The 15,441-nt window shown below is 38.6% G+C and overlaps 1 protein-coding gene across 9 annotated transcripts in view; it reads right to left on the minus strand.

The window, feature by feature from the left end:
* The window catches only part of CCDC150 (coiled-coil domain containing 150), a 64,763-nt gene extending 57,158 nt beyond the window's left edge, over window positions 1-7,605 (minus strand). The window contains exons 1-3 of one of the 9 annotated variants that reach the window (XM_074364227.1): window positions 7,495-7,605; window positions 1,382-1,545; window positions 45-265 (exon numbers count right to left, since the gene is read on the minus strand). In XM_074364227.1, the coding sequence (XP_074220328.1) occupies window positions 45-265; window positions 1,382-1,539 (379 nt within the window). In that variant the 5' untranslated portion in view covers window positions 1,540-1,545; window positions 7,495-7,605. Of the gene's footprint in view, window positions 1-44; window positions 266-1,381; window positions 1,552-6,411 lie in introns of those variants that run through there. The other 8 variants (XM_074364229.1, XM_074364230.1, XM_074364228.1 and 5 more) reach the window with 8 other exon arrangements.
* Window positions 7,606-15,441: the final 7,836 nt, after the last annotated feature.

Below are 15,441 nucleotides of genomic sequence, written 5' to 3' on the forward strand. Positions count from 1 at the left end.
ACCCACACAGGACCAAATTTCTGATGATTCTCTCCTCTCCATACCTGTTTTCTGTGGATTCAAATCCTTTTCAGTCTGCAGACGAAAGATGTTCATCTTCAAGGACTGGATGAGGCTTTCTAGACGGCACATTCGATTTACCAGAAACTCACAGTTCTTCCATAAAATATCTGTTTTTCCTGAACAAATTATTTCATTCTGGATAGGACTAATGATGTTCTGGCTCATAGGCTCTTCCACATATTTTGGAGTTTCCAATTGGCCTCTGGACAAAGATCCCGATATAATAATATTACAGGGTAATCCCAATAATCAAGTCAATGTAACATTTCTACTGAGAATAAAAATTAGATTCTTTAGTTAGTAAGTATGTTACCACCTCCAAATTTAAATATAGAGAGCACTATTAGGTAAAGAGGATGAGACCAACATGGGGTGAGTAAAGATCACTGACTTTTTAATGGTTATTTTAATCTAAATTTTTTGTAAACTTATTTTGTATGTAAAAACAAGTGGTATATACATGTTAAATGCTAATTCTGTAATAGTGAACTGAGAATTAAACTTAGCATGAAGACAATATATTCACATGCTTTTTAGAAAATTTTTAAACAAGGTCACAATAAACATTCCTATTTTGTTCTAACATAAACAATGTCACAAACTTAATCTTTAAACTGAAGAGTTATTCTATGGGTGCTATAATACTAACTATACTAATTTTAGATCTTCATAAGGGACATTCAGGAAACATATATGTAATTTTAAAGAAAATCACACCAGTAAACTCAATGTTGGCTGCTTAACCACCCAGATTCCTCAGGCCATTGATAATCTAACTTTTAATTGCAAAACCTTCTTCAGCAACACAAATAAAAAAACACAGTTCTTTTTTTGAGTACCACATTCTAAGTTATGAATTTTTTTAAGACTTAACACCTCTCTTTTAATTTACAATAAATCTGGAGAAAGAAAATACAGACATTATTATTGGCATGAATCAAGCTTAGATGTTCACCTTAACTAATATCAAAGTCTGGTTTTGATTTTAAAAAAAGGACCAAATTTTTTCTAATTATGTAAAAAGTTACATTTTGTTTTTAATCAAGTATTAAGGATGAGTGGGATATCAAAGTTTGTGCATCTAATTAACACACTTTAAGTATCTGCTTAGAAGAACAGTGGTAGTAGCTATAATACAGAAGGACAACTCTTTAACTTGCATGTATTTTCTAATTAATATTCTAATGGAAACATATCTCAATTCTTTTCTAAATATCTATTTCATCTGCCAGACCATCCACATTGTGACTCCTTATTGGTAACCAATGAAGCAAAATTCTTCAACTTACAAAGATGTTATTCATTTTTCATTTGTTACCTTTTTTCACCAAAGTCCAACATTATTAGGTCATCCCTCAGAGAACTGGTCTGTTCCTCAACTATTCTCATCCTTTGCTGAAGTACCGTGAATGTTTCAGAAGCTGTAGCATTGATGTGGGTTGGAGAGAGGACTGGTCTGGACATTGTAGTTTCCATTTGCACCTGAGATTAAAGTCACAATATTAGTGTAGTAGGTTCTATTACTGTTCAAAATAGTCACTGCTCCTTCATGTGGAGGATTATGCACCCCTGTCCTGTTGAGCTTGGAAATGGCCATGTATCCTGCTCTGGTCAATTAAATGCAGGTAGAAGCCTTAAGAGCCAACTTGTCATTCATCATCTTTCTTTTCCCTTGTCCATGAGATGAGCAACATCCCAGATAGGGCCTGCTCCATGTGCCAAGATCCCAGAGTAAAGATGACATGAGCAGAGTCATGACACATCCATGACATACAATGTGAGCAAGCAAGAAACTTATGTTGTTACAAGCCACAGATTGTTTGGTAGTTTGTTATTGCATCACAATGCAGCCTATCCTGTCTGCTACTATTAGACATACCCTTGCACCTATGACTTGGCTGAGGGAGTTATTACCTCTTTCATTAGCAGCCATTTTCATTTTAACATATTCCCATCCAACATTTCTGGGCGGAGGGGGCTCTATAGTACTTGGATCTCTGAGCAGCTGTCATAAAATAATTTACCAACTACCTTGAAGCAGTTACTTTTAAAAATAATTTCCAGACTTAACTTCATAGCAAAGACTCTTCTACAGCTACTGACATCAAATTTCCTGACTCTTCCCCCAAGACTACATGAGAATAAATGAGAATAGGGAGACTACTCGTTTAGGTATTAGTGACTGAAGTAGAATTAGCTTATAGGTAGTCCCAGCATTTAAATGAATCATGTGCCTAAAGTTCAACGACAAGATCGTTGGTGGAAACTTTAAGGACATTTTCCTGCAATTCTATCTTGTGGACATTTCTACACTAATCCAACTGTAAACTTTAACCATCACTAGCAATAGTTTACCTATGGTAATGTGCTTACAAAGGCCCCACTTGGGATATTAGTAACAAACCTTTCTCCCCCACATGCTGTGTAATCAGGTATCTCTCCTTCCCCTTCCCTCCCAGGCAATGGGAGTAGGGAATCCCTCATGTTCAAGTCACTGAAGGTGGTCCCTAGAGCCCCAGGGAAGGGATTAAAGAAGTCAAAACTGGTGGCAGGATTTAAGGGGGCAAGAAGCATGACTGGGGGTTGTGGAGAGGCTGAGCTTCTTGCCAATATAACATTGCTACAGCCACTGAGGACATTTCTTCATTCTGAAATAGCTCTTCAATCACCTTCTGTCTTTCCCCCACAGTCCCAAAGAATGGCCCTTCTATTTCTCTCTTTACATTAAAAAAAATTTTTTGAGGAATAGTTGACAAATATAATTGTATATGTTTAAAGTGCACAACATGATGATTTGATATACATGTACCTTGTAGAATGGTTACCAAGATCAAAATAATTAACACATTTACATAATTAACAACCTCACATAGTTAACATCGTTAACTTTTTTGTGTGTGGTAAGAATGCTTAAAGATCTACTCTTAGCAGTTTTCAAGTATACAATAACATATTATTAACTACAGTCACTATGTTATACATTAGATCCTCAGAAATGTCTTATTTGAAAAGGCAACCTACAGAATGGGAGAAAATATTTGCAAACCATATAACTGATAAAGGGTTAATATCCAAAATATATAAAGAACTCATACAAGTCAGAAGCAATAAAAGAAACAATCCAATTAAAAAATGGGCAGAAGGTCTGAACAGACATTTTTCTAAACAAGATATACAGATGTCCAACAGGTACATGAAAAGGGCTTAACATCACTAATCATCAGGGAAATGCAAAAAGAAGTCACAGATATCAGCTCACATCTGTTAGAATAGCTATTATCAAAAAGACCACAAATAACAAATGTCGGCAAGGATGTTGAGAAAAGGTATCACTTACATACTGTTGGTGGGAATATAAAATGCTACAGTCAAGACAGACAACAGTACAGAAGTTCCTCAAAAAGTTAAAAATTGAATTACCATGTGATCCAGCAATCCCACTCCTGGGAATATATCCAAAGAAACTGAAATCAATATCTTGAGGAGATATCTGCATACCCATGTTCACTGCACCATTAGTCACAATAGCCAAGATATGGAGACAACCTAAATGTCCTTCAGTGGATGAATGGATAAAGTTGTGATTTACATATAAATGGAATGTTAATCAGCCACACAAAAGGAAATCCTGCCAATGGCAGGATGAATCTGGAGGGCTTTATGCTAAGTGAAATGAGCTGGACAGAGAAAGAAAAATTGTGTAATGTACTACTTATGTAAGGAATCTAAAAACCAACCAAACAAAAATCTGATTTCATAGAAACAGAATAAAAGAATGGTGGTTGCCAGGGCCTGGGTGGAGGGGCAAATAGAATGATGGTACAAATGATTGTACAAAGGGTACAAATTTTTTTTTTATTCTTATTTTAATGCTTCTGGCCAAGATTTTTCTCCTTTATGCACCTCTATAAAATAGAATGCATTTCTGACACACTCAATCTTTTCGAATTCTTTAACAGATTGTGTTAGCAATCAGCTTAAGGACATGGGATAAAGAAGTTATCTTCTATTAATTCCTTTTCATGTTTTCAATTCATTGTTGAAGGGAAAGACAAAGGCACACGCAGATGTTAATAGAACCTTTGGATGCACAAAGATTTGAAATAAGGTTCATCTACATTTCTGAAAAAAGCCAGGTTTGGAGATTCTTGCTCAAGTTACTACATGGGCCAGGACAGTGTTCCTCAGGTTAGAGGAAGAAGAGCCTCTAAGGCAGATCCTAAGGCTGGTTCTGCTGCCATGAAACCAGGGCTCAGGTGGGGGAAACACCAATTGGGGGGGGGGGGCAGAAAATGGAGGGGTAACAATGGAGAGACACCACATGGGTTTACCCTCTATTCCATTTTCTGTCATCTGCTGTCAGGCAAATGTCAACACAGAAATAAACCAGGCCTGGGATCGGGACAAAAAGTGCGGAAACGGTGTTCAGTGGGGTTTGCGACAGACAGTTGGCTCCTTTGTCCTCTCTCCAAGAGAAGCTTAAAGTTCACATCTTCACCCTCCCTTATAGCTGGCACGTCCCCATGAAAATGAGACTTTAGGCAGAAGTTTGTAAGAAGCTTCTGGGAAGACTTTTTTTTTTTGTCTGATAAAAAGAACAGAAATGATAGCACCTCTCCTTTCCTTCCCTGTATGATGCCCACAGCTCTAAGGGCTCTCTTTAAGTCAGCCATGCAGTGCCTCACTTTTAAATATAAACAAAGAACCAGGGATCACCAGCATCTGAGAAACAAGGAAAAAGGCCAAAGAAGCTTAGATTAACCTTTTTTTTTTCCCCAAAACTAGTTACCTCCAAACTTTGCTTATGTGAGAAATAATAAACTTTTGTTTAGTCACTCTTTCCTGTTGCAACAAAAGCATTCTTGGGATACACTATAGTCCCAAGCAACTGTTGGGAGAGAAACCAAAAGGAGGTAGAGGAAATGACAGGCAGTACCAGAGGGGAGAGGGGAGGGCAATTTTTGTGACAACCTATTAGGCCCAGGGAGCTGGTTATGATTTAAAGGATTGTCTCTATTGATCTATGTCAGAAGTCTGACACATAATACTAACACATATATCAAAGTCCATTTGGGGGAAAAATACAGAAAATGGAGTATAAGTTTCCCATATATTTTTAATAGGTTGCAGATTCCCACCTAAAATGTTTTCATGTAATTGTTGAAATGTCATAGTTTTGTCGATATTTCCCTAAGGTACCTATAATATGCATAAAATGCTTACATTACTTTACAGGGTGTGTATGTGCATTCAACCATAAAAACAAGATGAAAAACGATTCAAGTCAAATTGCTTCATTTATTTAAAAAAGAAAGCCTATATATGTGTGGGTAAGAATTTGGTTTGCATCACCACTCATGCCCACCTGAACCTGATCTATAATGGTGCTTCTCAGGCTTCTGGAGAGAAAAATACACTCAGACAAAAAGGAAGAACAATCTTGGCCCCCAGCCTCTGAGGGGGAGGAGGTTTATACAAAATTCACCCTAACGAAGGAGAGATGGAGGTGCCTGGGACACCGATTGATGGTGGGCAGGGGACAGACCTTTTGAGTGAAATACATGGTGTTGTCCTTGAAATACCCTCTTAGTCAATCACTGAGGTTCAGGTCATCAAGTCAATTCAAAAACTAAACAAGCCAATCTACCCTTTGAGGATTTACTAAAAACAGGTCTCAGGGTTAGCTGAAAACTCTTCTTCCCCAACCCCTCTGCACATGAGGAAAAAACAAACAATGTTAAGGTCAGGAGAGTCCTCAGAAACAAAGAAGGAAGCAAGGGTGGCCCAGCAGCAAGAGCAGGGCAGCCTCACTATCCACCAGGAAGTCTGAGTACCTGGGAGCCTGCTAAAGGAAGAGTAAAGTAATGACTTGGAACGCAGTGAATCTACTGAGTTGGGGTTTAGAGTCAGGAGAGATTCTCATTTTCACTGCAGTTTACTCATACCCCTGCTGGTGAGAAGTGCAATGGAGAAAAAGTAGGAAAGAGAATGGGATGGAAGCTGTGGTGTAGGCTTCCATTTTAAACAGTGGGCAAAGAAAGCCTCACTATGATATTTAAGCAAAGACCCGTGAAGGAGGTGCAGGAGTGAGACATGCAGATATATGGGAGACAGAGAGGTCCAGAAAGAGTGACAGAGTGTGCAAAGGCCCTAAGTCAGAATGCCTGATGGATCCACAAGCAGAAAGGAGGTCAGTTTGACTAGCGGGGACAAAGTGAAGGAGAGAACAGTGGGAGATGAAGTCAGAGGGTAATAACAGGACCAGGCTACATGGAGCCTTAAAGGCCATTTCCCTCTCAGTAAGCCAATGGAGGGTTTAGAGCCAAGGAGTGCTGTGATCTAACTTACCTTTTAACTGAATCACTCTGGTTAGATAGGAGCTGGGCCAAGATGGTGGAAGGACAACCACAGAAGCTGGAAGACCTGTTGGAAAGCTACTACAAGAATCCAGGTGAGATGCCGCCAGCTAGGATCAGGGTGACAGCAACGGAACAGCAAGAAGTGGTCAGAACCCAGACATATTCTAAAGATAGGTTTGTTTGTCTGATAGATTAGATGAGAAAGGAAGCATCGGAAGGATGGTGTTGCCATTAATTGAGACAATGGAAGCCTGTTAGGAAGAACTAGTTTCAGGTGGGAAGATTTAAGAGTCGTTTTGGAAATGTTAAATTTAAATCAGGAAAGATGCCAATACATGACTGAACTTGTAGATCTGGAAGTAGGGGGAAAAGGTGGACTGGAGACATAAGTTCTGAAGCTGTCAAAATATATACGGCTTTTAAAGCCATGGAGACTAGTTAGTAGAGAACAGAAACGATTCAGAGACCTAGTCCTGGGCGCTCCAGGATTAACAAGTCAGGGACATGAGGAGTGTCTGTGTGTTCAAGCCAGATAACCAACCAGAGCTTCGCCTCAGTAAGGTCAGATTCTTAATCATATTCTATCTTCAAAGACTTGCACAGTATGCGGAACATTACGAGTGGCTAACAAACAGGGGAATAGTTCAACAAAAACTTAATGTTCTAGCATAATTTGAACGAATGTAAATTCCTGACAGCTGCATTCTAATAAGCAGGCCACAGAGATTAATTGGTAGCAAAACCACTAGCCAACCAAACAAAAACTATTAACGTCGAAATGGCTTTCCCAGGAAACTATAACCTCCAACCTAACATATAAATAAGGAAAAGCTGGATGGAGACTTATCTGAAGACCATCTCCGGCGGCTATCCTTCCTCCCTCCGCTGGAGGCCAATGCAAACCTCGCTCCAAAACGGTTTCACCGGCAACCAGTGCAGACACGCCCTAAATCAGGGCCCGGGATCCAGAGGGCGAGACTAAACTCCGCCAGCGAGCGGAGAAGGCGGCAGAGAGAGATGACCCCGGGCTTATCTGAGCAGCCGGCTCTCCCCCGGGGCCCGGCAGCCTCACCCCACAGTCCGCCTGTCCGCCTGTGGCTCTGTCCTGCAGCAGGCGTGCTGGTTTCCATGGAACTAAGACGGCGCTTTAAACCAACCCGCTCCCCGGCGCGGTAGCTCCCGTACGCAGGCGCAGCCGTGGCAGGGCATGCCGGGAAGCGCAGTTTTCCCGGCCCTGGAGGGCCCTCCGCCCGGGGCGGGACCCAGGCCGGAATCCAGCGGCGCGCACGGAACGCGCGGCCCCGTGACCCGGATGACGACACGGCTCCATTGTGCTCGCGAGCGGGGCATGCCGGGATAGGTAGTTTCCGCCCACTGCCCCCAGGAGGTCCTACGGCGTCCACTTTGCCGAGTTAGTCCCATCTGGGTGAACCTGCGGCGTTCGGGTAAATTGACAAACGCTCACCTGACAGCAGGCCAGAGTCCAAGATTAGAAGACATATTTAGTTTTAAAAGGACGAAAGTGTCAAGTAACTTCTGAACGATAGGAAAGTAAGATTTTGTTAAGGAGCATTAAAAAATGGTAAAAATACGAAGCTCAAACATTCTTCTCGTTAAGGAAAAAACCCAGCCCCTCTTCATCCTCGTTCACGATGTCCAGACTGAGAGTAAAACATGGAATCTGCTCTCCTCTTTTGTCTCTTCAGCATAATCTGTTTCTTGCCTTGTCTACAGGTAAGTGAGTAGGTGTTTCTAAATTAGGCTGTGAGTAGCAAAGAAACAAGAGAGCACTGAAAATAAAACTGCAGACGTTTCCGAGTTTTTTTTTGCTGTAAAAGCGGGAATTCACACTTGCGAAGTCTCCTACAGTGAAAAGACAGCATGGCTTTGCCTTAGGTCGCTGCTCAGAACGCCTTTTACCACCACCAGGGCAATTAAAGCGTTCGTCTTGTTTCCCTGGGGGCGCAGCTGAGAATAATTTAAGCCCACAAATGATTGCAGTAGGACCTGAGATGAGTCCTCGTGTGCTCAGCAAGTGGCTGGTTGAATTGATCTGGCTATTCTCATTCTACTGATAGCCGAGCCTCATCGTGAGAGGAGAGATTGTCCATCAAGCCACAGCTGTAAGACATATTCATCAAACTGTGAGCCCATCCGGTCAAAGAGAAATCAGCATCGCATACATTATTCAGGTGAAGGGACCAAACAAGCTTTTAATATGAAAACTGGGAGAGTATTTCAGAGCGTCAATTCTAAGAGCCAGTTACTCTCTCAGTACGTACATTATCTCTTGCGATGACCTCTGATTTATCGGTGGAGATGAGGGATTTGTGTTTGCACGCCACAGATAATCTACACACTTCAGTGTAATGAGAGTTTTTACCTTCTTCAATCTCCGTATTAAGCAGCAGTCAGGGAGCCAAACTGATTAATTTAGTGTTTTTAATTTATTTTCCTCTGTCCACCATCTGGCAAACTACACAAGAACTTAAGTCAAGCAATTATAAAGTTAAGAATCTGAAGTTTTCAGTAAACTAATTCATCTGCTAGAGAACCAGTTTCTGGTCACCTGAGAATTCATTGTAATAAAAGTCTGTTTTTATTCTTTTAAGTGCCTAAACATTTTTTCTGATTTCCGTCTTGATTTTCTATTAATAAATAATTTTCATACTTATTGACCACATTCAAAAAAGAAGGTCTTTACAGCTACGGAATTCCTAGGGATTCCATGAGGACCAGTCTCTCACAACAATACTATAATAGCCTTCTCTCTGGTTTTCTTATCACTTTTCCCAAAACATCCTTTATATAGCTACTAAAATGATCTTTTGAGGAAGTAAATCTGATTATGTTAGTCTCTTGCTTAAAAACATTTATTAGTTTCCCATTTGGAAACTTGTAGTTTTTCATTGAACAGGATGAAGCTCAAGCTGGTAATGGCTTAGCCTAATCCGCCGGTCTCATCTGCACCTGGTTCCCCAAGGGCACCTTGAATTCAGGTCTGCTGGCATGTTTTTGTGCTTGCAGACTCTGTGCTGTTTGCTGGGCAAGTCCTCTTTTCTTGTCAATCTGGTGAACTCAACAGAAATTTAACCTTTTCTGTAAAGCCATTCTGTTCCCTCCCAAAGTACTTGCTGTACAGCATTATAATTGTTAGTATGTGTTAACTCCTCTTGATCAGGTTATAAGCTGCTCCATGATAAGAGCTTTGTTCTTTTTATTTTGATCTTTTAAAATTTTCAACAGTAAGCACAGTGCCTGGCAGACAGTAGAGGCTTGGTAAATCCTTATTAAGTAAGTGAAATAATGAATAAATTTGGAATGCTTCTACTGACAGAGACTGTCTCACTGTCTTCACTAGAGACTCTGTTTGTAGGCCAGGAAAAGGTATCTGCTTTCTTCCAGAGCTGGCAATGATTTGACATTGCAGTTACACAAATAACAGCAGAATTACCTGTACCTGGTTCCCCTTGGAGTTGGAAATATATTCTGTGGATAAAGAAATGCAAACACACACAAAAAAGTGTTCATATGTTGTTGGTACAGTGGAGGAATGAGAATGGCAAATTCACTAACTCGTTCCTCACCTGATGTGGGCAGTCTGGACCTTTGGTCAAGTATTGACTCTGGATATAAAGATTAAAATTTGAAGGCGTCTGACTTTTTACCAAACTGGTGAATCAGCCCAGGGCTGAAAAGATGAATGTTAGTTGAATCAGTCTAGGGTAACAGTGCTTCCTATAAGGTCTCGGTCACTTAGCTTTACCAACTAAACTTTGTGGTTAAGTAGATTTTCATATTATTCTATTGACCAAACTTAAGGATAAGATCAAGGTTATGGCAGTGTTGCTCCGCTGTTTTATCTTCCCGAAAATTAGAGTATTCTTTTGGTCTTAATAGGATGACACATAATCAGCGAAAGGAAGGAACATGGATGTTCTTTAAATTAGTTTACACAGGTCAGCTGCCAGATATTTCTGAAATTTTTCTGATTGAATAATAGTACAGTGTGTGTCATCTATCAAATCTCATCTACTGCACTGGCTGTTTTATGTACAGTTGTCGCCATCTGTGGGGGAAGGATACCAAAATCCAAGGGTAAAACCTATGCTCATCCTCCTGGGTACTTTAAATCATCTCTAGATTACTTATAATACCTAATACAATGTAAATGTTACATAAATACATGAGTGAGTGAATTAATGAATAAATTTGCAATGCTTCTGCTGACAGTGGCTGTGTCTTACTCTTAGCTGCCCGGCACTCTTAGTTGTCCACCACAGCAAATTTTTGCATTTTGGAGCCTCCTGGAATTTCTTTTTCTGAAAATTTTTGACCTGAGGTTGGTTGAATCCTCAGATATCGAGCCCATAGATACGGAGGGCTGACTGTATAGCGCCTCGTAAGATCCTGGCTGTAGTTTTAACATGTAGTAGTTCTATTCCCATTTTACTGAGGAGGCAATTGAGATTTGAAGAAGTTAAGGAACTTGCCTAGGGCCATACAGCCAGTGACAGAATGGTTATCTGGACTTGGGTCTATCTGACTTCAAAGCCCATGCTTTTCAATTTGATTTCATCTCCTACCCATTTTCCACTCCATTCTGACAGCAGTGGGTCAAGACAGAAATTTCAGCCTCTAACTATGAAATGAGAAATACATGAGTTAACACCACACAGTGGAATATCATATGCTTAATAAAAGAAGAAGAGGAAATACAGGTAGTGGTATGTGGGTGTCTGTACCATTGTTACCAGTTTTCTATATTAAAAATTTTACATAATCAAAAACTGGAAAGGGAAATGAAGAATCTCTCCATGTACTTATATGGAAAGTCTCCAGGATATATATTAAGTGAAGAAAACAAGGTGTTGTGGGAATATAGAGGGGGTAAGAATTTTATATTTGTATAAACTGGGAGTACACATAAGAACCCAATAAAAGTAAAAGGGTGATTATGTAATTTTTCATCCTAACCAAGATAAATTTTACAAACTGTATTATGAGGTAATTTTAGATTCACAGAAGAGTTGCAAAAACAGCACAGAGCTCCTATATACTCTTCACCCAGCTTCCACTAATATTAATCTCTTGCATAATCATGGTACAATGATCAAAACAAACTAAAATGGGTACAACTAACTAATCAACAAACTTCACTTGAAGGTCATCAGTTTGCTCACTAATGTCTTTTTTCTGTTTCAGGATGCAGTCCAGGATCCTACATTGCACTTTCTTGTCCTGTCTCCTTCCTCAGTCTTTGTCTTCCATGACCTCGGGATTTTTGAAGACTTCTGGTCAGTCATGTTGTAAGATGTCCCTCAATTTGGATTTGTCATGATTTCTCATGACTATATCGAGGTTATACATTTTGGGAAGAATACCACGGAAGAGATACTGTGTGTTTCTTGAAGCCTCATATCCGGAGGTACATCATGTCTGTCTTATTACTGGTTAACATTCATCGATTGCTTAAAGTGATGTCTATTAGATTCCTCCACTGATCTTATTACGTTCCTCTCTGCAACTAATAACGTATTTGGTGAGAGAGACTTTGAGACCATGCAAATATTCTGTTTCTCCTTAAACTTTCACCCACTACATTTAGCTGCTTTATCTTTTGCTTTACCTTTAGCTTTGTATTTTCCTCATTCACCAGTTGGGAGTTCTTTTGTAGAAAGGAGTTGCATGTTTTCTCCCATTTATTTATTTATTCAGTTATTTATATCAGTGTGAGCTTATGGGTATTTATTTTATTCTTTGGGTTGTAGTTCAATACTATTATTCTTTTATTGTTCAAATTGTTTCAGCTTTGGCCATTCAGAGACTGTTAAGGAGCTACTATGTTCCTTTTTTTTTTTCTTTCTTTTAGCAGTTCCCTACTTCTGTCATGGCAAGATTTCCAGGCTCATCTTTTTTTTATTTTTTTGGCATTACAAAAATTTTATTATTAAAAGTATTACACAAAGTTTAGGTAAGCTCTTTCGGGATACATTAAAACATTTTGAGTATAATGGCCATTTGACCATTATACTCTATCCTCTCTTCTTTCCCCTTTCTGGAATTAAGTATTCTTCACTTTCTGTTTGTCCCAGTCTTTTTCTATTCACCTCTATGCATAGACATGTGTCCAGGCTCATCTGGATTTTCTTGGAAAGCCCTAGATTCAGGCACTTCTCCAACGAGCCCTGTTTCTTTTTATTAAAGAATGGAATTTAAAATCTGAATGCTAGGGTATCACTGCTTCTGATTCCTCTCAGGAGATAGGAAATACATGTATAAATACCACCTCATGTGTATACATACGTATATCTATATTTCTGTATCTACCTACATATATTTAAATGTGTGGATATATAAATAAACAAAACATGAGTTCATACTAATATTCCCGCTCAAATCCAGCACCAGTTTGTTCTAACTTTTGCCCTTTTAACTTCTTTCTGTGACTGTGGGAAACTGGGCTCTCATTATCTATAATATATCTGCTTGTCTGTTTGGCTCTAGTACACATAAAAAGCAGTTTTAGAAATTGCTAATCCATACTGGATAGAAACACGTTTAAAACTAGAGCATACTGCTTGGGCACAGGACTTTTTTGTCTTTAGACTTAGCAGCATTCAGTCCAAACACCATTTTCCAGAGTTACTTGGTTAGTCCTTTCTCCTTCACCTCCTTTGATATATTTATAATACACTTAGATTCGTGTGTCCTAGTCTGTATTCCAACTTATGTTCTTCCCACATCCTGCTTGATTTTATTTAATTTCCGTATGGTAAAATTCACTTTTTGTGATGTAGGGTTCAGTGGGTTTCAACAAATTATTAGAGTCTTCTGTCTCCCACCACAGTTGTATACAGAAGTTTCCTCACCCTCCAGATTCCATCATGTTTCCCCTTTATAATAAACCCCCTACCCCACCTCCCAGTTGCTGGCAACCATTGATATGTTTTCCCTACCCATAACTTTGCTTTTCCAAAACGTCATATTAATAGAGTCATACTCTTTTGTTTCTGACCTCTTTCATTTAGCAAATGCGCTTAAGATTCACCCATGTTGTGGTGTGAATCAGTAGTTCATTTTTGTAGCTGACTAGCATTCTACTGCATGGATATATCACAGTTTGCTTCTTCATTCACTGGTTGAAGGACATCTCAGTCGTTTCCAGTTTGGAGGGATCGCTAATAAAGCTGGTATAAATATTTGCGTAGAAGTTTTTGTGGAAAAATAAATTTTTCACTTCTCTTGGATAAATACCTGGAGTGGGATTGCTGGATTACATAGTAGGTGTATGTTTAAATTTGTAAGAAACTGCCAAATTGCTTTCCAAAGTGGCTCTGCCGTCTTGCATGTACATCAACACCATGTGGCATTCCCAGTTGCTTCTCACCCTTGTCCACACTTGACAGTGTCAGTATTTTTTTTTTTCTTTAGCCATTCTAGTAAGTGTGCAGTGGTGTCTTGTGGCTTAATTCACATCACCTTAGTGGCTAATGACATTGAACATATTTTTATATGCTTATTTGACATGAATGTATCTTTTATAATAACATGCCTGTTTATACCTTTTGCCCAGTAATAAAATTGGATGGTTTGTTTTCTTCCTGATGAATTTTTGGAGATACAAGTCCTTATCAAAATGTGATTTGACAACATTTTCCCCTATTCTGTGGCTTGTCTTTTCACTCTCTGAACAGTGTTTTGCAGACAAAAGTTTTTAATTTTGATAGAATCCAACTTACCAGTTTTTTCTTTTATGGGTTGTACTTTAGATGTCATACCTAAAAATTCCTTGCCTAATCCTAGGTCATGCAGATTTTTTTTAATGATTTCTTCTAGAAGTTGTATCATTTTATATTTTACCTTGAGGTCTGTAATCTAATTAGAGGGGTTTTTTTTTAATAAGGTATGAGGTGTAGATTGTTGGATTTTTAGGGTTTTTGTTTTTTTGCTTATGGACATCCAATTATTCTAGCACTGTTGTTGGAAAGATTATCCATTCTTTTTCTATTGAATTGTTTTTGCACTTCTTTATGTGAGCCTGTTTCTGGGCTCTCCATACTGATCCAGTGATATATATGTCTCTACCAGTGCTACACTGTGTTTGGTTGGTGTAGTTTATAGTAATTCTTGAAATCAGGAAGTGTAGTCCTCCAAATTTGTTCTTCTTTTACAAATTTATTTTGGCTATTCTAGTTCCTTTGCCTTTCTGTAGAAATTTGTAGGGATTGTTGACATTTATAAAAATAATTCTGGTAAGATTGTGATTGGTAGTATGCTGAATCTATACATCAGATTGGAGAGACATTAACATTGTTGAGTCTATCAGTCCATAAGCATGATATGGCTCTTCACTTACTTAGGTGTTCTTTGATTTAATCAGTGTTTTGTAGTTTTCAGCATATAGATCCTATACAAAGTTTGTTAGATTTATATCTACGTTTTCATTTTTTGGTGCGATTATAAATATTATCTTAAAAATTTTAAATCCAAGTTAGAATATAGAAATGTAATTGATTTTTATATTTCAATCTCTTACCTGTGACTTTGCTAAATTCACTTAGTATTTTTAGGAACTTTTTCTTACTATATTCTTCGGGATTTTCTATGTAAAAAGTCTTGTTACCTTCAAATAGAATTTTTCCCCCCTTACAGTCTGAAATGACTTTATTTTTCACATCTTGTTGCACTAGCTAGGACTTTCACTATGATGTGGAGGTAGGGATGGTGAAAGGAGATTATCTTTGCCTTGCTCCCATTAAGTTTGATTTTAGTTGTAGGTTTTTTATAGTTGTTCTTTATCAAATTAAAGAATTTCTCTTCCATTTGTAGTTTGTTGAGAGTTTTTATTGTGACTAGATGTTGAATTTTGTCAAGTGGTGTTAAGATAATCATATTATTTCTTCTTTAATTTGGTAATCAGATTACATTGATCTTTTTCAAAATCCTAGGATGAACCTGACTTGGTTATTCTATATTATCCTTGTTATATATACCTAGATTTGACTTGCTAATAGTT

This window comes from Camelus bactrianus, chromosome 5, assembly GCF_048773025.1.
Source record: "Camelus bactrianus isolate YW-2024 breed Bactrian camel chromosome 5, ASM4877302v1, whole genome shotgun sequence".
Taxonomy (NCBI): domain Eukaryota; kingdom Metazoa; phylum Chordata; class Mammalia; order Artiodactyla; family Camelidae; genus Camelus; species Camelus bactrianus.